Here is a 25,573-nt window from a genome sequence, read left to right as displayed (position 1 = left end):
AGGTCCATTAACTCCCAAAAAAAGAACGAGGTCGATATTCAGCCATCTTGACCGAACAAGCTTGGTCAAGAAAGGATTTATTATATGGCTTTCGGGGAAATTTTTCTTGCGGGACGCGGCGGGTAGTCCCGAGCGGGCGAGATAGCTCCATCTTGCCCGTTCGGGTAGCCAATCACAGCGCAGGATTTGATTCATCTTGCCCGCTCACGGAGCTAGCCATATAATAAATAGAAGTACAGAGTAGCGTTTCATTCGTTGACTTGCTTTACTAAATTGCAAAGGGCAATTAATGCATAGATCTGATCGACGGTAATTATTTTCTCTCGAAAGTCTGCATGTTTGTTACTTCTCCAAGACTGATGTTGTCAATGCCATTCTCAATCAGTTTTATCCACTGCAGAGGTAGCCCTTCTTGGTTCCAGCTTCTCCATTCGTTCTCTCTTCTAAATTTGCTTAGCGGAGATCTCCCACTACGATTTCATTTCCAGCTGGTTTTTCCCTTTTTTCTTTAATTTTGCAGGAGTTTTCACTTTAGTCTATCGTGGCGCTTCAATGTCAGAAATTATCTGACAGTTTGCCTCGTTTTATGTCGTGACGACTTTCTGGGCCCATGAAGTGGGCCTTTTCTTGGTTTTCTTTTGTTCCCTCTCTATGGAAGTGTTAGCGGAGCTCCGGCGGCCCGAAGGGCCGCCAAGCGGAGCCCCATACTCATTTAAGAAAGAAAAGAAAACCCATGAGTTGATTTTCTCATGGTTATCATGGCTAACGGTATTGCTCGTGGACGCGTGCGCACGACGGCGACGGCGACAACGACGACGACGGAGTCGCGCAATATGGTGGCCATATCCAAATAATAGGTTGACAGAGACATGCAGCCTTGGTTTACCGTGTACTTCTGCGATTTTGGACATCCATGTTATGATCAATTGACACCTGTCAAATCAAGGTATCCGCTGACCAGTATCACGTGACCATATCGCAGGCTCAAGTTTACAGCTCATGGAGGTCACGTGTTTTTTGAAGTTGACCGCTGACCAAGTGCTGGTTTCCGATTGGATCGCGGGCGCATGTCAGGTTAACTTGTCGAAAACAGGGCAGAATTGTTCGGAAGCCGGATTAACCCAGGATTAAAAGTTAACCGAATTATAACTTGTTCTTCTTCTTGCTGCTTTGTTTTGTTTATATGGTGATTATTAAACTCAAAACAGAAGGCCAAACAATATATATATATATATATATATATATATATATATATATATATATATAACCATATGAGGAAGTAGCAGATCCCATTAAAATAGTGCTCAATACACATATAGTGTAGAGCTGAGTATATGAGTAATAACGAAGAGGCAAGATTTGCTGTTACTCCGAGTTTCGTGCTTACGCACTCATCAGACAGTATTTAATGATAAGCATTCCTATCAACTAGATATATATACACGGTATTAAACAATAGGCTAATTGCTGGACTAGTTGCATTACAATAAGTGATAGTTATACTGGAAAACAATAGGTGTGAAGACAGAAATTACGGGGACGAGTATAAACTGCGTGGGTGCAGTACAATATAAAGAAAGTGTCAAGCGTTCTTCAAGTAGAATTTGTTCTCGTGCCGGCATTTAGAAATAAGTTCTGATCTTTTGTTTAGTAGATTGTCGTTGCTATGTTTGATAATCATTAGTTTTTCTGTGAGGCAGAGGTCGCATCGTTTGGAAATGTTGTTGTAGGGTCTTGCACGGCTAATAATTGACCATTTGATGTTGAAGTCTTGTTTTTTGTCGTGTAGTTGCCAGATGTATTTAGAAAGCTCGGTGCTGTTGATGTGTTTTCTGTGCTTAAATGTGGATTTGTGCTGCGAGAATCTCTGTTTGAATGTTCCTTCTGTCAGTCCAATGTAGTTCTTGGTTGTGTTGTTAGTTGTAACTTGTGCGTTGTAGATTACACTGGAAGTCAGGCATTTGTTGTCTAGCGGGCATTGGTCTTTTTTGCGGCAGTTGCATTGTTCTCCGGTGATTGCGTTGGCGTTGTTGTCGGCGTTTGTTATTTTCATGTTGTGTTTGTTGATTACTGTTTTCATGTTGTCCATGCAACTGTAGCTGACTTTGACGTTGTTTTTGTTGAAGAGGCTGTGGTATTTATGTTGGTTCGGAAAGTGCTTAGATATGAGCTTCAGGAATGTTCTACCGATGTTTGTCTTTACGTTTTTACTAAATGGAGGGTTGTACCATATAATGTTTCTTTGTCTGCTGCGTCGGGGGCGTGTTGGTTGATTGTCTTCGTTGTAAATTAGTGTTTCAGAGTATCCGCTGGCTTTCAAAGCAGTTTCGTAGATTGGTTTGGCCTTGTTGAATTCGTGTTCGTTGCATGAGTTGGCGGAAATACGGCGATTGATGGATGCTGGAAGTTGCTTTATTATGTTAGGTGGGTGGTTAGACTTTGTGTTGATGTACTGCGGCTCGTCGTTAGGCTTTCTGTAGGGGCAGTAGGTACCTTTTGTAAGATCGAAGGTGACGTCCAGGTAGTTAACAATTTTCATGTTAGTCTGTATGGTAATGTTAAGTCCATATGTCTTGAAGCGTCTTGTTATGTCCTTCCTTGTACGGTCTGCTTGAGGTCCGGAGATGTTTTTGAAGATGGCAAGTCCGTCGTCTCTGTAAAGCCCGATGTTGTCTATCCCGTATGTGTTACACAGGTCGTCGAGAATGAATAAGCCTACGAGCTCGCATACTTCGGCTCCGTCGAAGCTGCCCATAGTAACGTCAAAAGAACTGTTGTTTTTCTTGATCCAGGCGGTGTTACTGTCAAAGAGAAGGGATTTTCTTGAATGCATAATAATATCGATGTCGCGGTCCGTAATGGAAGTGAATTGTTTGGCGAAGTTGATTGCGTCTGTAAGAAGTTTCTCAGTAATGGAAGGGTAGAAGTTCTCAATGTCAAATACGGCGAAGGTATGTTGATCTTTGTGTTGTATGGAGGAGAACCAGTTGATGACGGATGATGAGTTTTTCCATTGGTTAAGGCCAGTCTTCTGTCTCACAGTCGTGTTATATTATTATGCATTCAAGAAAATCCCTTCTCTTTGACAGTAACACCGCCTGGATCAAGAAAAACAACAGTTCTTTTGACGTTACTATGGGCAGCTTCGACGGAGCCGAAGTATGCGAGCTCGTAGGCTTATTCATTCTCGACGACCTGTGTAACACATACGGGATAGACAACATCGGGCTTTACAGAGACGACGGACTTGCCATCTTCAAAAACATCTCCGGACCTCAAGCAGACCGTACAAGGAAGGACATAACAAGACGCTTCAAGACATATGGACTTAACATTACCATACAGACTAACATGAAAATTGTTAACTACCTGGACGTCACCTTCGATCTTACAAAAGGTACCTACTGCCCCTACAGAAAGCCTAACGACGAGCCGCAGTACATCAACACAAAGTCTAACCACCCACCTAACATAATAAAGCAACTTCCAGCATCCATCAATCGCCGTATTTCCGCCAACTCATGCAACGAACACGAATTCAACAAGGCCAAACCAATCTACGAAACTGCTTTGAAAGCCAGCGGATACTCTGAAACACTAATTTACAACGAAGACAATCAACCAACACGCCCCCGACGCAGCAGACAAAGAAACATTATATGGTACAACCCTCCATTTAGTAAAAACGTAAAGACAAACATCGGTAGAACATTCCTGAAGCTCATATCTAAGCACTTTCCGAACCAACATAAATACCACAGCCTCTTCAACAAAAACAACGTCAAAGTCAGCTACAGTTGCATGGACAACATGAAAACAGTAATCAACAAACACAACATGAAAATAACAAACGCCGACAACAACGCCAACGCAATCACCGGAGAACAATGCAACTGCCGCAAAAAAGACCAATGCCCGCTAGACAACAAATGCCTGACTTCCAGTGTAATCTACAACGCACAAGTTACAACTAACAACACAACCAAGAACTACATTGGACTGACAGAAGGAACATTCAAACAGAGATTCTCGCAGCACAAATCCACATTTAAGCACAGAAAACACATCAACAGCACCGAGCTTTCTAAATACATCTGGCAACTACACGACAAAAAACAAGACTTCAACATCAAATGGTCAATTATTAGCCGTGCAAGACCCTACAACAACATTTCCAAACGATGCGACCTCTGCCTCACAGAAAAACTAATGATTATCAAACATAGCAACGACAATCTACTAAACAAAAGATCAGAACTTATTTCTAAATGCCGGCACGAGAACAAATTCTACTTGAAGAACGCTTGACACTTTCTTTATATTGTACTGCACCCACGCAGTTTATACTCGTCCCCGTAATTTCTGTCTTCACACCTATTGTTTTCCAGTATAACTATCACTTATTGTAATGCAACTAGTCCAGCAATTAGCCTATTGTTTAATACCGTGTATATATATCTAGTTGATAGGAATGCTTATCATTAAATACTGTCTGATGAGTGCGTAAGCACGAAACTCGGAGTAACAGCAAATCTTGCCTCTTCGTTATTACTCATATATATATATATATATATATATATATATATATATATATATATATATATATAGGCAATTGTGGAAAACGAGGACGGACAACTTCGAGCGAAAAAAATATATATATACAGTAAAAAATCTAAGAAATCTAAAAAAAAAAAGTTTAAAAATTTAATAAAAATAAACGTTTCGGTCAAAGACCTTCATCAGTTGCAGTGCAAGTGAATAATAAATTACAATAACCTTAAATAAGTTTACAGTATAAAAAATGACATAATATTACAAAGATGATTACATAACAGGGCGTGGTAACACATGAAAACGAAAAAATTAACCAATGATAAACAATCGGTGATTACTAAGCGAGATACTATGACAATGCGGTACAAAACTCAAAAGACACAAACCAAATAAGAATAAATAATCGAATATAATACAAATAAGATTAATATCAAAAAAGTAACGCGATTCGTCGAGTCAGCCGAAAGTGTGAAGGGACCCGCGTGTAAAATATTCAATGCTCAAAAAAGGCGGTCCCAAAATCCCCAAACAAAGCCCTTGAAACTATGCCGCGGCAAGGCACAACAGGCGCCCTAAACAGGGCCCTTAAACAACAATAATGTAATAAATTCCCCGATGGGGGCCCCTGAGAAAACCTAGCGCTAACAAAGCTAACAAGATCCAAGGTCAGGGCCTTTGAACACCTGAACTAAGATAACCGCCAAATTTGCAAGTTATTTTTGCGCTAATTGTAGTTTATTCTTTTTTTCGAGTGGAATTCCTGACGTTTGTTCAAGCCAAAAGGTGCCAGAGAGAACAACTGTGCACTCCAATATGCCTCTTTAGTGATTAAAAGCTTTTCGATGTTACTTGTATTGTTTGCATTTATCTGCACTTGATCAATACACTGGAAAGAAAAGTCGTTTAAGTCGTGCGGTGTTCTGTTGAAATGCACCGCTACCTCACAAGTCTTTTTCTTGGTCAGCATAGCAGACTTGTGGTTGCGAAATCTAACTCTAAAATCTGTTGTTGTAGAGCCAATGTATTGTAAGTTACATTTCTTACACGAAGCCAAATAAATGACATTTTTTGAATCACAGGAAAGTTTCAATCGTATCTTATAGCTCTTGCCTGTTTGAAAACTTTGGAAAGAATTTGATTCAACAAAGTAGTTGCGACAGAGATCACATCTTATTCTTTTGCATTTAAAGCAACCCTTAACCTCAACAACCTCTTCAACCTTAGTGTTAGAGCCATAACGAGATGGCGCTAACAACTCCTTAAGGTTTTTAGATCTTCGAAAAGAGGCTATGATGGAATTTGGCGGAAAAAATTCTTTTAATTTGGGGTTGGATTCCAAAATACCTAGGTGTTTTCTGATGATGCGACCAACATCAGGTAAATTTGGATTAAATGTTGTTACAAATGGAAACAATTTCTTCTCAGCTTTGGCACGAGTTCTAAGTAAGTCAGTTCTAGATGTAGTTAAGGCTTTAGAAAATTGATCTTCCACTAATTTTGTGGGATAACCCTGATTGACTAGATAACCCTTGTATTCAGTTGTTCTCTCGGCAAGAAATACTTGTTCAGAGCAGTTTCTCTGTAACCTAGTTGCTATGCCATAAGGGATAGCCTTGAAAACGTGTTTGGGGTGAGCACTTGATGGTGGAAGATACAAGTGGCTATCAGTTGGCTTTGAATAAACGTCTGTCTGGATGAAACCCCCGATGAGATGTAAAGTTAAATCTAGCACGTGAAGCTCGCGTTCAGAAAAAACTAATTCAAATTTAATGGTAGGATATAGGGAATTTATAAAGTCAGTAAACTCATGCAGTGCAGGAAGGCCTTGTTGCCAGAGATCAAAAACATCGTCACGGTATCGCCACCATAAAGTCGGCTTTATGGGGCCAGAAAATTTAGCTTGATAATCTATTTCCCCCATGGCAAGATCCGCGTAGCTACAGGCGTTCTTTGGGCCCATGGCTGTGCCATGAATTTGTAGGAAAAAGTTTTCCTTAAAAACCGAGTGATTGCTCTTCAAACAAATTTCTACTGCTTCTAAAATGCAATTAGTGGATGGAAGCTGGTTTTCTCTGGCATTCAGTGCCTTCTTTACTGCAGTACGTAGCAATCACTCGGTTTTTAAGGAAAACTTTTTCCTACAAATTCATGGCACAGCCATGGGCCCAAAGAACGCCTGTAGCTACGCGGATCTTGCCATGGGGGAAATAGATTATCAAGCTAAATTTTCTGGCCCCATAAAGCCGACTTTATGGTTGCGATACCGTGACGATGTTTTTGATCTCTGGCAACAAGGCCTTCCTGCACTGCATGAGTTTACTGACTTTATAAATTCCCTATATCCTACCATTAAATTTGAATTAGTTTTTTCTGAACGCGAGCTTCACGTGCTAGATTTAACTTTACATCTCATCGGGGGTTTCATCCAGACAGACGTTTATTCAAAGCCAACTGATAGCCACTTGTATCTTCCACCATCAAGTGCTCACCCCAAACACGTTTTCAAGGCTATCCCTTATGGCATAGCAACTAGGTTACAGAGAAACTGCTCTGAACAAGTATTTCTTGCCGAGAGAACAACTGAATACAAGGGTTATCTAGTCAATCAGGGTTATCCCACAAAATTAGTGGAAGATCAATTTTCTAAAGCCTTAACTACATCTAGAACTGACTTACTTAGAACTCGTGCCAAAGCTGAGAAGAAATTGTTTCCATTTGTAACAACATTTAATCCAAATTTACCTGATGTTGGTCGCATCATCAGAAAACACCTAGGTATTTTGGAATCCAACCCCAAATTAAAAGAATTTTTTCCGCCAAATTCCATCATAGCCTCTTTTCGAAGATCTAAAAACCTTAAGGAGTTGTTAGCGCCATCTCGTTATGGCTCTAACACTAAGGTTGAAGAGGTTGTTGAGGTTAAGGGTTGCTTTAAATGCAAAAGAATAAGATGTGATCTCTGTCGCAACTACTTTGTTGAATCAAATTCTTTCCAAAGTTTTCAAACAGGCAAGAGCTATAAGATACGATTGAAACTTTCCTGTGATTCAAAAAATGTCATTTATTTGGCTTCGTGTAAGAAATGTAACTTACAATACATTGGCTCTACAACAACAGATTTTAGAGTTAGATTTCGCAACCACAAGTCTGCTATGCTGACCAAGAAAAAGACTTGTGAGGTAGCGGTGCATTTCAACAGAACACCGCACGACTTAAACGACTTTTCTTTCCAGTGTATTGATCAAGTGCAGATAAATGCAAACAATACAAGTAACATCGAAAAGCTTTTAATCACTAAAGAGGCATATTGGAGTGCACAGTTGTTCTCTCTGGCACCTTTTGGCTTGAACAAACGTCAGGAATTCCACTCGAAAAAAAGAATAAACTACAATTAGCGCAAAAATAACTTGCAAATTTGGCGGTTATCTTAGTTCAGGTGTTCAAAGGCCCTGACCTTGGATCTTGTTAGCTTTGTTAGCGCTAGGTTTTCTCAGGGGCCCCCATCGGGGAATTTATTACATTATTGTTGTTTAAGGGCCCTGTTTAGGGCGCCTGTTGTGCCTTGCCGCGGCATAGTTTCAAGGGCTTTGTTTGGGGATTTTGGGACCGCCTTTTTTGAGCATTGAATATTTTACACGCGGGTCCCTTCACACTTTCGGCTGACTCGACGAATCGCGTTACTTTTTTGATATTAATCTTATTTGTATTATATTCGATTATTTATTCTTATTTGGTTTGTGTCTTTTGAGTTTTGTACCGCATTGTCATAGTATCTCGCTTAGTAATCACCGATTGTTTATCATTGGTTAATTTTTTCGTTTTCATGTGTTACCACGCCCTGTTATGTAATCATCTTTGTAATATTATGTCATTTTTTATACTGTAAACTTATTTAAGGTTATTGTAATTTATTATTCACTTGCACTGCAACTGATGAAGGTCTTTGACCGAAACGTTTATTTTTATTAAATTTTTAAACTTTTTTTTTTTAGATTTCTTAGATTTTTTACTGTATATATATATTTTTTTCGCTCGAAGTTGTCCGTCCTCGTTTTCTACAATTGCCTACAAATTTCATTACTCGAGGTTTGGACTACGAATCCTTTTGGATCCTTCTGGCGCGTGGCATCCCTGTTGGCTCGAAGCATCTTAACTTTTTATATATACATATATATATATATATATATATATATATATATACAAAATCTCACTGCAAAGTTACATGAAATCAAAATTCTACCTTTCCCTGGGTTAGCTTAATCGGGCTCTGAACAACCCGGCCCAGGAGCTACACTTTTAGGCTGGCCTAAATCTATATATTATTTCCTGATCTCCAGTCTATTACACTGTTCCTTACTTGTTCTTCTCTTCTCACCTGCCAAGGTCCTCACTATTCAATGTAATATCTCCTGTTTTCTGCTGATTTGTCACCTTTCCTACCACCTTATTCCTCCAGATGAAATCCCTTCCGTTCTAGTTTTCCCCGTGTACCTCTCTTTTTTCTTTACTTGACTCTTTCTTGGCCTGTGCTATCGAGCTGCAGCTCTGGTTGTCCCCCTTCCTTTCCTCCACTCTCACCCACCCGGCGTAGCTCATGGAATTGACAGCTTCTCTTGGCTGCGCTGGGAATTGACTGCCCTAAAAAATATCCATCCTGAAAAATATACCCTTTTTGTGCAATCCTGGAAAGACCTTCAAGTATTCAAAGAACCTACAGCTCGTCAATAGAAGTTTCCGTAATTGTAAAACGGTGGAAACTAGCGATTGATATAGAACTGACTAATGTTTATTTCGTTTCCACCCAAGCCAAGAGCCACCAGATTTTTACATCTGAACAGGAAATATGTCATTTACCGTTGGCGAGGAAGTAAAATTATTATGCAAGATTAAAAACACACGGTTGTTCGCTCCTGCAAAGTGGATACGAGAAGACACCAAGCAGACCCTTGAGCTGAGGTCCCCAATTTCTCCTAAAATGAGAATTCGAAATTTTCTTACCATCACTTCTCCCACGTGATCTACAAAGTACCTACTGATGACGCAGGGTATTACAATTGCGTTGTCAATTTAGATGGTCATGGTAGCCAAAATGCATCGTACAAATTGCAAGTAAGGAGCACATGGTTTATTTCCGGATCTTTAGTCTTTTATTCTGCTTGTTTATCAGTCTTATGATTTTATCTTGTACTGCAACAGAACTTGTTTTGTCCTTCTCGCCTGCATGTCTGTGTACCTTCATTACTCAATGCAGTTCCCCGTTCCCCGTGATTTGTGCCATCTCTCTCAGCATTACATGCTAATTTTTTTTTTTACCCTAAATACTTCTTCTCTTGTTGTGTAATTCTTTTTACTACTCGATCTGGTATCCATGTACATCTCCTTTATTCTTTTCTTGGTTTTTCATAACTTACATATGCGAGCTGCAGCTTTAGTTCTCACGTTTCTTTTTCTTTCCTGAACGCTTCTTTACACCGCTCAAGATGACTGGTTCTTTCGACTGCGCCTTGTCCTCCTGAGATTTCTCTACATCTTTACCTTTCCATTTGGAATTTAAAAAGTAGCCTGGACTTTCTAATAATATATATTATGTATATATTATCACCCCTATTTGAGGTAACCTTTAAGTTGAATAATCTTCTGCAAAATTAATTCCATTACACTTTTGGTGTGTCTCACATATATCACTGTATAATTTTCAATCAGATGTAAGTAGCGAATGTTTAAATAATTCATGCAATCATGGAAAACTTTGTATTTCTACATCTGGTGGCTATGGGTGCGTGTGTCCCGAAGGAAAACACGGCGACTTCTGTCAGTTGAGCTACACTACCCCAGGTAAAAATGGTAACCATTTGGCGAGGTCAAATAATTATTTTGACTTTAGATCATTGACCGTAGAAAATAAGGGCTGTTTAGGACAGGTTATCGATATCCTTCTCTCTTGTCTCCTGAATAACTAGCTATCAATCAGTCATGAGACTGAGAATACCTCTTTGTTTTATGACACCCTGCTCATAGCCTAGTGATCATTGCAACCTCACTCTCAATTTCTGACTACCGTAAACTGTCGCCTACAAGTCCTCGCCCCTCTTATAAGCCCCTCCGTTTGTAAGCCCATCTAAAAGCCCTTAAAAGGTTGTTTAAGCCCAGGGCTTATAAGCGGTAGTCTACGGGATATTATCAGTTTTAACTTGGATTACTTACGAAATGTTAGGCATCTGCTAACTGCTACATGATGTTGAATTCGCAACACGAAATGTCAGGGAGAGTTAGTCCTGTGGCCTAAACCCTTACCTTTGAAAATATCAGGTTTGACCAAAAATCCAGCTCTTTCATATACCTTCGATATAAAAAACGTTCCCCTTCCATATACTTACAGTAGGCACACTGCATCCCTAGCTCACCTATACCTATGGGAACTGGGTGATCCCGGAAAGTACTTGATGTAGGGTTCGTCGGCTAAATATATTTTGGAAAGTCCTTTTACATAACTATGATGAAATCACTGCCTTTTTGTAAGCGTCCCACCTGAGAAATGTACCTCTTTTGTTTGGGCGGCACATCTCGTATACTGCATTATAGTGCGGGCCCTTTCCGAATATCGCAGGAAGACCCTCACTATTGAATGAACCTAGGACTCGCCACTGACCTGCTTCCCTAATAGACCATATCCGTATTCTCAGTATTAGACTGGAACTAGCTTGCAAATGAGGTTAATGTGAGGAATCTTTTCAAATGCAAATGACATTAATCTCTTTTTAATGATATTTCCCCGCATGAGCCTCTATTGCAAGCTAGTTCCAGTCCAATACCGAGAATACGAATATGGTCTATTGTACACCTAGGGAACTGGTGCTCAATATAAAGATGTCTAATGTTTATTTGGTTTATACCTAGACCCAGACAAAGATAGACCGCATGTTAACATTGCAACAGACAACTTTACATTTGCCGTTGACGATAGAGTGAATTTACAATGCAAGATTCAAGACACAGGGGTTTTCATTGCTGCAAAGTGGATTCGAGAAGAGACCAAGCAAACCCTGGAGACCGCTAATTTCTCCCGCTCTGATGAGCATTCGAATGATTTAAAAGACCATCATTTCTACTATGTAATCAAAAAAGTATCTACTAAAGACAGAGGGATTTACAGATGCATTGCTAATTTCTCCGATTATGGGCCAGTAGATGCCTGGTACAAGTTGCAAGTGAGAGGTAAATGTTGATAAATATTTCTCTTACAAGATTAGGCCATCCAAAGCTTTCTCTATTACGTCGCTCTCCTTCACCTCCCTTTTGTCAGATGCTAAACCAAAACCGTTAACTGCAGTTGGCGAAGTGAGAGCAACAAACAACTTGCGACCGTTCTAGTCTAGTGAACTAAAGCACACTTCGCCTCCAATTTCTGTTTGATAACCCATTTTAACCCCCTTCTTAGCTACAGAAGGTTGAAAAGCCTCTCAAGTAGGGCCTTTCTGGGCCTTTGGAATTCTTCTATTTATGTGCCTCTGGTATGGAAGATTTGCATGTTTCACTCCCCACGTTCTTTGACTTAAAGTTACTATTACCTACCATTATTACGACCTGTATTTCTTCTTTGACTAACGCTTATTGGGTCCACTTATTAGCTTGTTGGAAAGACTGGTAGCAAAGCAGCTTGTATCAGATAAAGAGCTGAATCAAACTGAACATAAGCCTGATTTTCTTTAATTGTAACGTCTTTCTTTTCCCAACTGCAATAGCCCATGAAAGTGAAAGAACCAATGCTGCTGCAGTGATCAGTTTGAGCGTCATTTCTGGTATCCTCTTCCTAAGTATCATGGTCTGCTTTGTTCACCACAGGAGGCGTGTTTCAGGTACGAGCGAAGAACCATTGACATTGTGACTAAACAACGTGTCTTAATGAAACTCCAGTCCCAAGATAATTCCTATTAACTCTATCTAGACAGGACTCTGATCTTTTACGACTAGTTGGGGAAAAGGGTATAAGAATTTCTCTATTTAGTTTGGTCTGAGTTTTGACTTTAATACTTTACCAAACGTAATTCAAACCATGAAATCATTTTATTTCGTGAGCAATAAGTGACATAAAGGGCTAGTATGTACGCACACATCCTTTTGGGTAGAAGACCAGGGCACACGCCCAACAATGGCGAGTCTCTAACAAAAACATGAAGACGGAAATCTTGGAGCACGGAAACAGACCCATATAATTGAAAGGCTATTTTATTATCGGAGAGAAATAAATTGTTAATCAAGGACTTCGGTACTAAAAACGGACATAGGCCCCGGGACATAGGGCTCTCTAAAAGTAAGAGGACTAATAAAAAGTGATTCAGGTTAATTTGATACTGCATGGTTAAAGGCCAAGTAACCATAACAGATCTGATAAGGAAATGAATTGGTTATACGTTTAGATATTTTTATCCTAGCATTACAGAAAGACGATACTCGTGGAAATGAAGAAAATTTGGGTCTTGAAAGGTAAGCTTTCGCCTTAGCCGGGAAGCAACCACTAAAATATCCTTAGTGTCGTAATCGTATTGGATCAATTGAATGTGTTTCAGGCCCCATCCACACTACCCCGGGAGAATTTGAAAACGAAGGTTTCACTCTGAAACACCTCAGATGTTTTCCGTCCACACTACGCCGGAGAAATTTGAAAAAGCAACAATCTCCGGTCATTTCGGATTTGTGTTTGAGTAAAGCTCGGGCAGCGCAGAGGACTATCATGATGATCGCATGGTCATCATTTTTGAAAAGCTTCATTTTTAAAATGTTTCACGTCCAAACTAAAACACCGTCGAGGCCGTGGAGGCCGTGGAGGCCGCTAAGGCCGGCCGGCGTTTTCAAAATCCTCCGCTTTGAAGAACCTTTCCAAAAAGCTCCATTTTCGTGACGGATAAATGTGAACGGAAGGCCTAACCGTAGAAATAAAACTCCGTTTTCAAATTCCTCCGGCGTGGCGTGGACGGGGTTTCATTTCCCTGACGCTGGGAATTCAGTTAAAGCAAATGTTAGAAATCAACCCAGACCAAGTAAAGCAACTCATTTTGTTCAAGTTATTACAAGAGAAGTCGAAAGATAAGACAGTTAGCCTCCGTTTTAGGCCTTAATCTCAATGTAATCCTTCTCAAGTTATTTTTAAATGGTATCAAGCTTTCCCGCGGACAATTCTCTATTTTTCAATTGCCCATAATTCACTCTGTTTGCCCCCCAAATTTTGCATAAACTATTGTTGTGAAATACTCTTGGGAGGTCTGCATATTCCCAAGAGCATTTCACAACAATAGTTTATGCAAAATTTGGGGGGCAAGCAGAGTGAATTATGGGCAATTGGAAAATAGAGGATGTTACAACGCGCAATAAGAAAACGTTTTCGCAGAGCATAATCGTTCCCGGAAAGCTGCTTGGGCTGTCCACGAGCGTAAAATTGACAGGATTGGCTATTTATTTCTAGACCCTCGTGAAATTTCTTATTAAGGCGGGAGGGATCTAAAAATAACTTGGGAGGGCTTACTTTAGGAATATAGTCTTATATGGGGGGATTGACTCTCTTACAACCTAGCGCTCTTGTTTGTTAGTATAGTTATTTCAATAGGCCACATTCTTATTCCAGATATGGGACTGGAACTAGCTTGCAACTGAGGCTAATACGGGGATCCTCTTCAAATGCAAATCACTTCTCTCTTTCTAGTGATATTCCCCGGATGAGCCTCCATTGCAAGCTAGTTCCAGTCCAATACCGAGAATACGAATACGGTCTATTAACGTTAATTAACGGATCGAAGCATCAAGCTAACGCAATAAAGACCAAAAGTTAGTACGGTTAGAAGTAGAGAGTCGCTGCCCGCGCTGAACACGTATCAGATATTACAACACGGCAAACACTGAAGAGCTAATGAGGGAAATATTGCAAACAAGCTTATCACTATTTCTTTCCTTGATTGTTTCTTTCTAAAAGCAAATCTGACACGCGTTACCTTTCGTTAACACCGTCGCGATGGGAAATTTCACGAAAACAAATTGATCTCCACACCATCCTGGGGAGCGGCGCATTTGGTGAAGTGTGGAAAGCTGTGGCTTATGGACTAAGAGGGCTCTCTGGGGAAACAACAGTTGCTGTAAAAAAACTCAAACGTAAGTCCTTGTTAATCACGATTTTACTTGCTGCAGGGAAGTGGCGCTAGTGCTAATTTTCTAATAATTTGATCCTCGAAATTTCGGTGATTTTGTGCAATTCTTTGAACTCAACTACGATCCACTTTGTTGTTTTGTTTTTTTATTTGTTTGTTTTTTATGTTGTTGTTTTTTTATAGATCAAACCTCCAAAGGACAAACTGTGAATGTCTGGTTATAAAATAACTGACAAAAAAAAAAAAAAAAATGTCAGCTTGGTCGGGAAAATCTAACTTAACATACTGTGTAAAAACCATGAATAGAATGGATAAATACACGTTCCCATAATCCTGAGAGATTTCTTCTCAAAGTTCTGGCTAATACTGCAGATATCTTTTGCTCAGAGAAATAATCTCTTGGTTTCTTTGAGATAAATCATCATATTTCTTGTTCCCAAAATTACTAACTATCAACTGAATCTCTAGCTTCTAATTTATTTTATGTATAGAGTGAAACCTATATTAAGCGGACACCCTTGAGGGCTCTTGTTAGTGTCCGCTTAATACCAGGTGTCCGCTCTTAACAGGTTCTAATATGTTGTGCAATAACAGTGAGTTATTAACCCTTTTGTAACACAGTGTAACACAGTGTAATTCCAAAAACTGCTCATAGCACAATATCCAGTCAGTCAATGCGTCAATCTGGAATAATCACTTAGCTTTAAAACGACATCGCTGAACAATGTTAAGGGAGTCACATTTGAACTTTTAGAGGTAAAATGCCCTTGAAGTATATATCCGCTTATTGCAGGTTTTGTGCAACATACTGACTTAATATTGGTGTCCGCGTTCGCTTAACAGAGGTGTCCGCTGAATGCAGGTTTATTTTACAGTAAATGTGAGAGGAAAATTTAGGGACTCAGGCAAGCTAGTGTCCGCTTAATAGAGGGTGTCCGCTTAATATGGGGTCCGCTTAATACAGGTTTCACTGTAATTACAATGTAATATCGTTTCGTGAACAGATAACAGCAGCGACCCGGAAAAAGAATCCTTAGCGCAAGAGATTGAGCTGGGAAAGTCATTGGAGGGAGACAGACATCCAAATATCGTCAACTTTCTGGCCTGTGTGTCTACATCCGGTAAGATAGGATAAGTACAAAACCGACTTTTAATAATAAGCTTTTATTAGTGTGCAATACAGCCAGTGACATTACTTACACCACTGATACTTACGTAGCTAACATTACAATACATCTACTTAGAATACACAGATTACAATACAACACAGCTACTTTACATTACTTGCAATATTTATAAAGATACTTACATTGTTTTCGTCGTACTAAAATATTCATACAGCAACTTTACATTATTTTCGATACTAATACAGATACTTACATTCTTTACGGTACTAAGACAACTGCATTATACTATTTGCAAAACTGAATACATAGCATTTTTTTCCCTTTTGATACATTGATTGTACCATACTGTGGGACAATTATAAATCGAAGAGAAAGAAATTAAAACTAACAAAACGTAGTAAATAAAAATAGAAGACGAAAATGAAAACAATTGAAGTAGCAGATCCTCCGAGACAAAGATATTTGAGGCAGCGCATGCACATAGTGCACAAAAACCGACTTGCCGTTAACCCCAGAAGGTCAGATATAATAATGAAAACCTAATTACCACAAACTTTTTCAACCAAATTCCAGTAGTTAGTAAGAAGGTGCTTATGCGAAACGCTTCGCGTAATTTGCATGTTTCACAATCTTTTCACGTCTTGCGAGAAAAAAAACTGTATAGAACGTTTCTTGAGTTGTCTTACGCTGAGCAACGTGTGCGGTTGGTTATTTGATTAGTTGTGTTTTTCCTCTCCTAGTGTAAAACTCCATTTGTTGTTTTACTCGTAAATAGACTAAATTTTAAGTTACTCTTAGGTTTTGTAATTTCTTTTTAGCTAGGTGTCCTCCATTAGGTTATACCTCGGCTACACAATCTCGACACATTAGTGAAGTTATTATATCAGCAGTAAAATCAGATGCATTAATTGCTATGTGCAGTAATTATGACGGGGCGCGTGAGCGTAACCCGTTGACTATGGTGAAAACCCTTAATTCTACGTAAGCTGCATAATGAATAAAATGTCTCTATTTTTATTATCTCTATTATTATTATTATTATTATTATTATTATTATGGGATAACCAAAAATAGAGGGAAATGATTTTATCGGAAAGTTACCCATTTAATGTCGGCCAGTTCAGCGGCCAGTTTAGCGAATTCTGGTGGTTGAGAAAGTTTATGAAAAAAACCCACGGCAATAAGGAAAAAAAAAAAAAAAAAGAAAAGAAAAGAAAATCAACCAACCTAAATCGGTTAATTAAAGTAGAATATAGTGTCATCCTAGACATTTTTTCTCACTTGCGTCACAGCAGGAATGCCTTGTTTTTTGACCTAATTAGCTTAACTTATTTCTAGCTCCTATGATGTTGATTTTGGAATATGCACCATACGGGGATTTGCTAGGATACCTAAGAAAAAGCCGAGGTCTCGAAGACAAGTATTACAGTTCCCCCGAGTGTTGTCAACAGGAAGTGACGTCATACGACCTGCTTTCTTTTGCACAGCAGATTTCGGCCGGCATGAGTTTTCTTGCATCCAAGAAGGTAGGTGATTCATGTTCATCTCTTACACAAGGAGTTTAAACTAATAAATTTAAATAGCGTGGCAGAAACAAAGGTGCCAATCGTAAAAATGGCAGAGTGTAGTGTTCATGCTTGAAGTAACATATGCAATAAGGTGGAACTTGTTTTATCACATGAACAGATCGGGAAGAGAATTTCAAAAACGACGGGCGGCGGAGTATTTTTGGCGAATCTCGACGTGTTTAGAAAGGTGGTGAAACACTGTTTTGCGTGTTTGATGCTTCTCAATCAAAAACAAAACCAAGGAGAAACAGGAGAAATCAAATCGCATAAAATCTGCGCTAACTAAATATTCAGATATCCAAACATGGTTATGGTTATGGTAACTTTTGTTTTAACTCGATAAATTATTAATAAATCTGAAAAAATTCCATCAGTTGCAATAAAAACAACAACAGCAGCAAAATTCAGAACAACAACAAGAACGCCATCAACGAACAACATCTACCTCAACAACCACAGACAGCCTCAACATGTACTAAAACAACAACAACAACATCATTAGCAGCTATTTCCACAACTAACACTGCCAATGAATTGGTAGTTAAAAATTTGACGTTTTGTTTGGTATTTGCATGAAAAACGTGCTGCACGTATTACTATTTTTCCTTGTGTCATATATATTGAGAGTATTGATATTTTTAGATGATCAGAAAATGGCCACTTAATTTCCACGCGAGATACAACTTACAGTATTGGGATTCATTCATATCGTGAGTAAATCAAACACGAAAGACCGTGTTGGACCACATTTCCAAATACCGAGAAAAGAGTTAAAGATACGATGCGCAGCGAACTTCGACGTGTTTGGAAATGTGGTCACAGGTTCTTGAGTATTTGATATATCTTCTCAATCGAAGCTAAAGCTAAGGAGAAGACGGAGAAGTAAAATCGTAAAAATCTATGCTAATTAAGATCAGATATCCAAACATCGTCGTGGTCAAGATTTCTTCTGTTTAAACTTGATGAATTATTGATGAGTTTGAAAAATACGTGGAGAACGGCGAAGACGGTGTATCAAGAAATCCCATTTTAATTTGCAGAAACGTGGCTAACAGCTAGCCTGAGGCAGCAATCCCTTCACATTCTTATGATGTATGTATTTGTGATACGTCATATTAGAGTTATGTTAAGCCCGTGTTGTCCGTGTAATGCCGTGATTTATTTAACTTTAGTTTATATGTTTCCCTTTTTTAGATCCTTCATCGTGATTTGGCGGCCCGAAATATACTCGTGGGCGTAGACAAGACTTGTAAAATTACAGACTTTGGATTGGCGCTGATAAGAGACAAATATCAGTATCTTTACTGCATTTCTATCAGAAAGGTAAGTTTTAAAATTATCGACAAATGCGTGTGCATTTCAACTAACCGAAATGCGGACCAATACTATAAGAAGGTGGAATTCACGTTATAGAGATGAAGCTGTCTGAGATTTAATTTACCCTTGAGGACATATGGTTTACTTGGCAAATGAATGAAAATCACTGACGGAAGGGAATAGCAACAAGGTATGAAAAATAATTCTGACTCCAACGATACGTTTCAAACTGCAGACGTACAAGGACATATAGCCCCTTCTGAAAATACCAAGGGCTAGTCGATTTGAGTGGAATAGAAAAGATAAATATGTTCAAATAAAATGTAGCAACTAACAGGAGAAAGAACTCAATCGAATTTGAGAACTTTATATATGGAATTTTAACAAGGCACCACAGGCTTAACACTGAAAGGCAAGGTTTGAAACTGTGCATGGGAAGATTAATTCCTCATCAAAGGTTTCCCAAGCTATCGTCTAGCCTGCAGGATGGCCAGTAGGTTCATTATCTACTACTACCTTACTGTCAAAAAAGTCCTGAAATGAATTTTGGCGAAATGCGGAGTTTCTTATGATCAGGTTTTTTCGACGAAGATAAAGAAAATTTCGGTTTGGACTAAATTTCACCGAAATTTTGAAAGGCTATAGTTATCATAATTTCGCTCTCCTGGGCAAAACTTTCGAACGAATCGAAAGTTTGCGCGACTTAGATTCGCGGGCGTTCAAAATTCGAGCAAAAATCCACTTGTTCGAATTTTCGTCTGCCTAAATAAAGCATCCGAGCGGGACCGTCAAAGGTTCCCCCTCAACTAGCACAGACATTTTTATCTTGGGTGGTTTGTTACCCCATTTCATACCATATGATGATACTCTCGAGAATTCTAGCTTTAAAATTTTCAAATAGTCGCGTCTGGATGAGTGAGTCATTTTTAGATGGATAAAAGAACAGGTCTCTAGAAAATGCAACGTGGTCTGTAATAGGAAACAAGCTGCCCAAGCTAAAAAGGTCTATTTTGTCAAGATTTCTTAAGAAAATTGTCAGTACTAGCTGCAGGGAATGGGGAATTTCTCTCTTGTCTATAACAAAACTACCAAAGCAAGAGCGCAAGTCAAGACCTTTCCATCCGTAATCAGAGTGTAAGATAGACATGACCCTGATACCCTTTTGTTCATCATGTTACAGGGCCGCCTGCCAATCAAATGGACGGCTCCTGAACATTTGTTTACTGAATCAGAAGAAAAGGACGTAAGAGTGTCAGAGAAAAGTGATGTGTAAGTCAAGCTAATAAATCATAGCTCATTCTTAAAGTGATCTCCTACATACATGAAACTTCGCAAGAACATTTGCAGACGAAATTCAGATACCTTAAGCCCGAGTCAAACGCCGTACCTCACATGAGCCGAACCTAATGACAGTTTGGGTCGAGTCAAATAATTAAAAATACCCCTGTTTGAGTCAGAAGTAGAACCGAACTGCTGCATGCACCAAACAAATAACAAAAGCGGTCTTGTTGGTCAGTGGTTTTTCAAGGTAAAGTCAAAATGGCGCCTTTAGACCTTTGATTATGCGTTTGGTTAGGCTCATGTGAAGATCGCCGTTTGACCCAAAGTCGGTCTTCAGGCGTTATTCACGGCTGGCCAAATAAAATCAGTCGAACTTAGTGGGTCAAACGCCGAAATTCACATGAGCCTAATTGGTTGAATTGGGTTCGGCTCATGTGAAGTACGGTGTTTGACCCGGACATTATTTAACATCATCAGGCCACAAAAATGATATGCCTGACCTGCTTAAGATATAAAAACAAATCGTTTGTCGCGTGTATGAAACAAACTGTCCAACATGGTAAAATATCCCGAGGGCAAGAGATTCATTTTATCGTGCTCAAGGGTCATAAATCTGACCACTTGCGTGGTCTAGGACAAAAGAGATCTCGGAATCATTTAGCTATTCAAATTCAAGCCATGAATACCAGACCTTCAACCTGCGCGGATTACAAACCCAAAGCTGTCGATATCTACATACAATGCAGATGTGCTATAAACGTTTGCTTTTTACGCTGTAAGTGACATGAACTTCTTTATCTTGTAAAATGGAAGCAACGGGAAAAGTTTGCTACTCGGATAATTCTTTTCATAAACTTGCATTTTCGATGATATTTCCCTTGCTATCTACCACTCAGATTAAATAAGATCACGAAACGTGGTATACCTAACCAGGAAAAAAGGAAACAAATACCTTTTTCAACCTATCGGGAGCAACGACAAAATCAATCGCGTTTCCTGGCTTAGGTTAATTTTCCCGTCCTCGTTTTAGAGGGCCTTCCAGGGGTTTCAGGGAACAAAAGAACAGGATCGTATATTTTACGGGAACAAGAGATATCTTTTGTATCAATTCAAGGGAACAAGGGATGTCTCTACTATTAACAGGAATTTTTGCGAATTATTTTAGGGAAAAATGAATATTTTTATGACAAACAAGGGAGAAAATGCCCAATATCCAGGGATCAACGAGACATGTATTCTCTTCCCTACCCCCACAACCCCTCCCAGCCCCCTCCTGATTCCTCAGTAGCGGGCTATCATTTTGAGTTCAGATTGTTTCTGAAAGTGGTTATTTGCGCAACCGTTTTTGGCCTGTAATTGACATGATCGTTGTTCAACAAAAGCCATTAGCAGAAAACCGTTGCCTTCGTTCTCTTGTTATTGTTGTTTTTCCTTATGACTGACGATCTGTTCTATCTAATTGCACCAACAGGTGGTCTTATGGAGTTGTTTTGTATGAGATATTTACATTAGGTACGTTAGTTTTACATTTATCATCACTTACTCGCTACTTATTGGTGAACTTTCTTTCTATTGTAGGTTAAAACGACTTAGCATTTCCTACTTGCTTGCTTGCTTGCTCGTTCGTTTATTCCTATATTTAATTATTTATTTTCGTTTGTAGATTTGCTTTGTCTCGTTCAGTGTTATTGGATTCTTCTTTTGAAATTGTATCTCTCAAACGTTTCTCTCAATTAATTCCAGTAAACGAATCAGGTTTCAACAAGAGACTATGATAATTTCTTAGTTCAAGCGTTAAAAATCACTAAGTTCGTTCTACCTTTGGATTAACGAATCTTCAACTCTGGTATCTCTTCTTGAACGAGAGTCAGCTTAGCATTCTAATTTATTTCATTCCCAATGCATATTCCAGACGTTATCGGAACAAGCAACATTAATTTACCAGACTTTTCTACTGTTCGTTCTTAACTTCATTTTTGAAGGCGGAAGGCTCAGTTTGAAGTGGTGGGAGCAGGGGAGTAAACCTTCCTTCTCCCTTCTGTTTGAGCCAACTTTTCCCTCTCCCTACTTTAAATATTCCATTAACTTATTTCCCTATCCAGGTCCATTCAGTTTTCCCTACTCCCAGCATTTCTTTTTCTATCTCCGAACTACTTATTCCCCTATTTCGCGCTCCTCCCAACTTTTTTTGAGGGAGGCTATTTCTCCCTTCTCCCGGCTATTCTGTTCCCCACCCCCCCCCCCCCCCCAAAAGTTTGCTGCCACTCTCCAGACGTTCACACAAATAAATGCGCGTGAATAACAAGTACAACTGTATTTCTACTTTTCGCTTTTGCAGGGGGCGTGCCATATCCAGGATGGAATGAGTGGAAAGTGGTGTATGAATTAAAAATGAACAAATACCGTATGCCTCAACCAGAACATGTCAGTGAGGAGCTGTAAGTGAAAATATTCTATTCTAAATGTCAACTTTTAATTGTTTTGAATGGTTCCAGCTGACAATTCTTAAATGCTGCAAGAAGTAGTCCCTGATACGCCCATCACAGAGGAGGGATTCTATATTCATGCTATTTCTTGCAAAAGATTTTAGTACTTTAGACATTCTTGTTTTAAGCCGGCCTGGTGAGTTTTCACTACAACATAAGCACAAACAAACACAAGCATAAGCTTACGTTAGCGAAGTTGCCCCCAGCCCGAGCAGAGCAACAATGTTTTATTCTTATTGCGCTTGTCACTGGTTATGATTGTGTAAAGTGAGAACGCGCGCTGCTGTAAGCATAAGCATAAGCGAGAATCCGCCACCTCGATGTACCTTGTTATTATGTGTAAACAAGCTGGTGCGTCTTGTAGACTCTGCTTATCACTGAAGCCTGTATGACTCACCGTTACCATAGCTAAGTGTGCGACCAAGTAAGATATCTATGTCTGTGCCTGTATTGAGGAGATTGCAGCCAAAAATAAAATTATCCATTGTGCGCTTGCCTACGTTCCTATGGGCTTGTGCCATGGGTGTCTCCTCTACCGTTAAGCTTATGCTTGTGCTTGTGCATAATTCGTAGTAAAGACCAAGCTTTCATGCATGATGTTGCGACTTTTGTCATCACATAAATATTCAAGATCTACCACAAGTATTTGCGTTCCAAAATATATTTAATACACAGATACCAAATAATGATGGATTGCTGGAATGAAGATCCGAGCACCCGTCCGACGTTTGATCATCTCCACGAAATAACAACCAGATTCGTGGAAGACGAGGTAATGCTTCGCGCGTTACGCGTTGAACCTGCTTCATACAGGTGCACGGTAGCTTCCTAAACAAGCACGCAAAAAACTAGCATCACGATAATTTACTCTCATCGGATCAGTACATTTTTGAAATGAAGAAGTCTGCTGCTAAAAACCCCCGGAATTCAAAAGTAATAGTCTAACGTTATATTAACACTCGGAAGCAGGAGCTGGGGGGAGGGGGGGGGGGAGTACATGCCATCTCCCACTGACGGATTGTTAGCCCAGTTTTACGCAATTGAATCTCCCTTCCCCCCACCCCAGGGGCACATCCCTTTTAAGCTCTTGGGGATCTTCACTGAGACTTAATGCTTAAGCTTTTTAGATTACAAGGCGAGGCATAAGATTTCAGTCTGCGACAGCTAGCCCCTCTCTTTCGTTGTCTGGCACATGAAGAGAGTTTTGAAGTAAATACTCTTGTAACAGTTTTGAGTCATACTGCAATAATTTCTTTATTTCATTTTTTGTTTAGCATTACGTTGACCTGGACATGTCAAAGTATGAATCGAGCCTGTACACAAATGTGGAAGAAGTGGCTGATGCTTGTACATTACAAGAAAATGACACAACCAAGGACGTTCAAAACAGAGACAGCAGGCTGTAGACACGCATAATAGTTATTTATCATATATCTGACGTTTTAAGGACAACTTCCTGCTTTCAAACCAGGCGTCTTTTTTCGGATTGGATGCCATCTCCATTGAGGGTTTTTGGCGTTTTTTCAAAGGGAATCGTTACCCCTTTAATATATGTTCATTCGTCTCAAACGGAAATTTTGATGTGTCAACTGTTCCTCGGTGCCTTTTGACATTCCCATAGTAAACGTATTTTGACGTGCCATAAAAGCCAAGCTTGATCTCTTTTGTCAGAATTCTTAATGCTTTAACTTCTAAAACGGCTCAAAATCATGAGATAAGTTTACATTTTTCAACAAACTCTATCGCACCTCCATAACCCTGAAATTAAAAATGCTCTGGTTTCCAAACGAAGCTCGCTATTGAGCTTTAAAATTGTAAACAGATATAAATATACTGCCCATTATGCCTGATGAGGATAAAAACTTTGGTGGCTCTTTAGTTTTGGATTTTAGAAAGTGATGACGTCACGCGAAAACGATCTATACAATTATAAAATGTCCTCATATTTCTTTGATAATATAAATCGGAGTTTGTTAAGACACATGAATATAAAATTCAAATACTGCTGTAAAGTATAATTTAAATGTACTGAGCTGAACTCATTTTGTAAACACTTTTTGACTGTAGACAACTGTTGCAATGGACGTTGTAATGGTAAAATATAGCTAAAAGTGTGCAGATTTCTTAATATAAACGTAAATCAAGGCGTAATTAGAACAAAATCGTTTCAAAATACCTTTTTAAAATGCTTACCGATGTTGAATGTTCATGTTTCCGAAGAATGGTTTAATGGAAAATGCAATGATACAAGGGTGTTGCTGGTATACGTAGGATCTGTAAAAGATCTAATCAGCCAAAAATAGAAATAACAATGAAGCAAGGCTGATTACTACCAGGAGCCCATTACCCAGAGCCTCCATCTCCCATACTAACCCTGTGAGTCAACCCTTTTCCGTATCTTTCTATTTTTAGAAACAGCTCTTGTGGGAGCTTTTACACGACCCCTGTCAATACCCAGTGATACCCCAGCTAAGATCACTGTTTGTTACAAAGCAGATTAAGATCCCACTTTTGCCCTCTATTTTGCATTTTCTATCCGTATAACCAAGAGACTCTCTCGCGCTAATTACAGTTCTAAAAGTAGAATGGTACGGGAAAGGGTTGACTCTACGTTATAGTGCGTATGGTGGCTCCGGGTGATGGGCTCCTGTTACTACGTAAAAAGCTAAGGACAACGACATATTTCTGGGTATATGACTACCTTAACAAATGTAACCACGTTTAATCTCGTTAGCTTGGACAAGACACACTTTTCAGATTAAATGAAATAAATTAAATGATTTTTTCCGTACACGTGCACGATTTTGTGTGTTGTTTTCACTTCTAAATGATATCGACCTTTATCGTTTCAATTCCTCGATTAAGCACGGGCAGCGGCTAATCAACCAGTTAGTGTTTGCTGCAAACCTATACCGACTCTCACAGTTGGGATTCAAATTATAAAGTTTTTAGAGTGTTAGCTACGTATATATAGAAGCTATTTCAAAAATTGTTTTTCTAAGCGTTTGGAGAAAAAAAAGTTTTATAACTATGTTTTGTTTTTTTTTTTGCTCGAAAGTTGGACAAATGTCACAATCCGTTCGGAATTATTTTTTTAACATTTA

General features: G+C 39.2%; 1 protein-coding gene across 1 annotated transcript in view; it reads left to right on the top strand.

Annotated features, from left to right (window-relative positions):
- Positions 1-25,501, top strand: part of LOC110059259 (fibroblast growth factor receptor 3-like) — a 31,251-nt gene extending 5,750 nt beyond the window's left edge. Inside the window, exons 5-16 of the mRNA XM_089294991.1 lie at positions 11,452-11,769; positions 12,297-12,410; positions 12,987-13,038; positions 14,519-14,694; positions 15,695-15,811; positions 17,156-17,343; positions 18,580-18,708; positions 19,883-19,971; positions 21,455-21,495; positions 22,322-22,421; positions 23,145-23,241; positions 23,744-25,501. Coding sequence (XP_089151117.1) covers positions 11,452-11,769; positions 12,297-12,410; positions 12,987-13,038; positions 14,519-14,694; positions 15,695-15,811; positions 17,156-17,343; positions 18,580-18,708; positions 19,883-19,971; positions 21,455-21,495; positions 22,322-22,421; positions 23,145-23,241; positions 23,744-23,875 — 1,553 coding nt within the window. The 3' untranslated portion in view covers positions 23,876-25,501. The remainder of the gene's footprint in view (positions 1-11,451; positions 11,770-12,296; positions 12,411-12,986; positions 13,039-14,518; positions 14,695-15,694; positions 15,812-17,155; positions 17,344-18,579; positions 18,709-19,882; positions 19,972-21,454; positions 21,496-22,321; positions 22,422-23,144; positions 23,242-23,743) is intronic.
- Positions 25,502-25,573: the final 72 nt, after the last annotated feature.

This window comes from Orbicella faveolata, unplaced genomic scaffold (genome assembly GCF_042242905.1).
Source record: "Orbicella faveolata isolate gen_17 unplaced genomic scaffold, um_ofav_v1 contig_25, whole genome shotgun sequence".
NCBI lineage: Eukaryota > Metazoa > Cnidaria > Anthozoa > Scleractinia > Merulinidae > Orbicella > Orbicella faveolata.
Note: the sequence above shows the minus strand (reverse complement) of the source record. Positions and strands in the feature narration are given on the sequence as shown.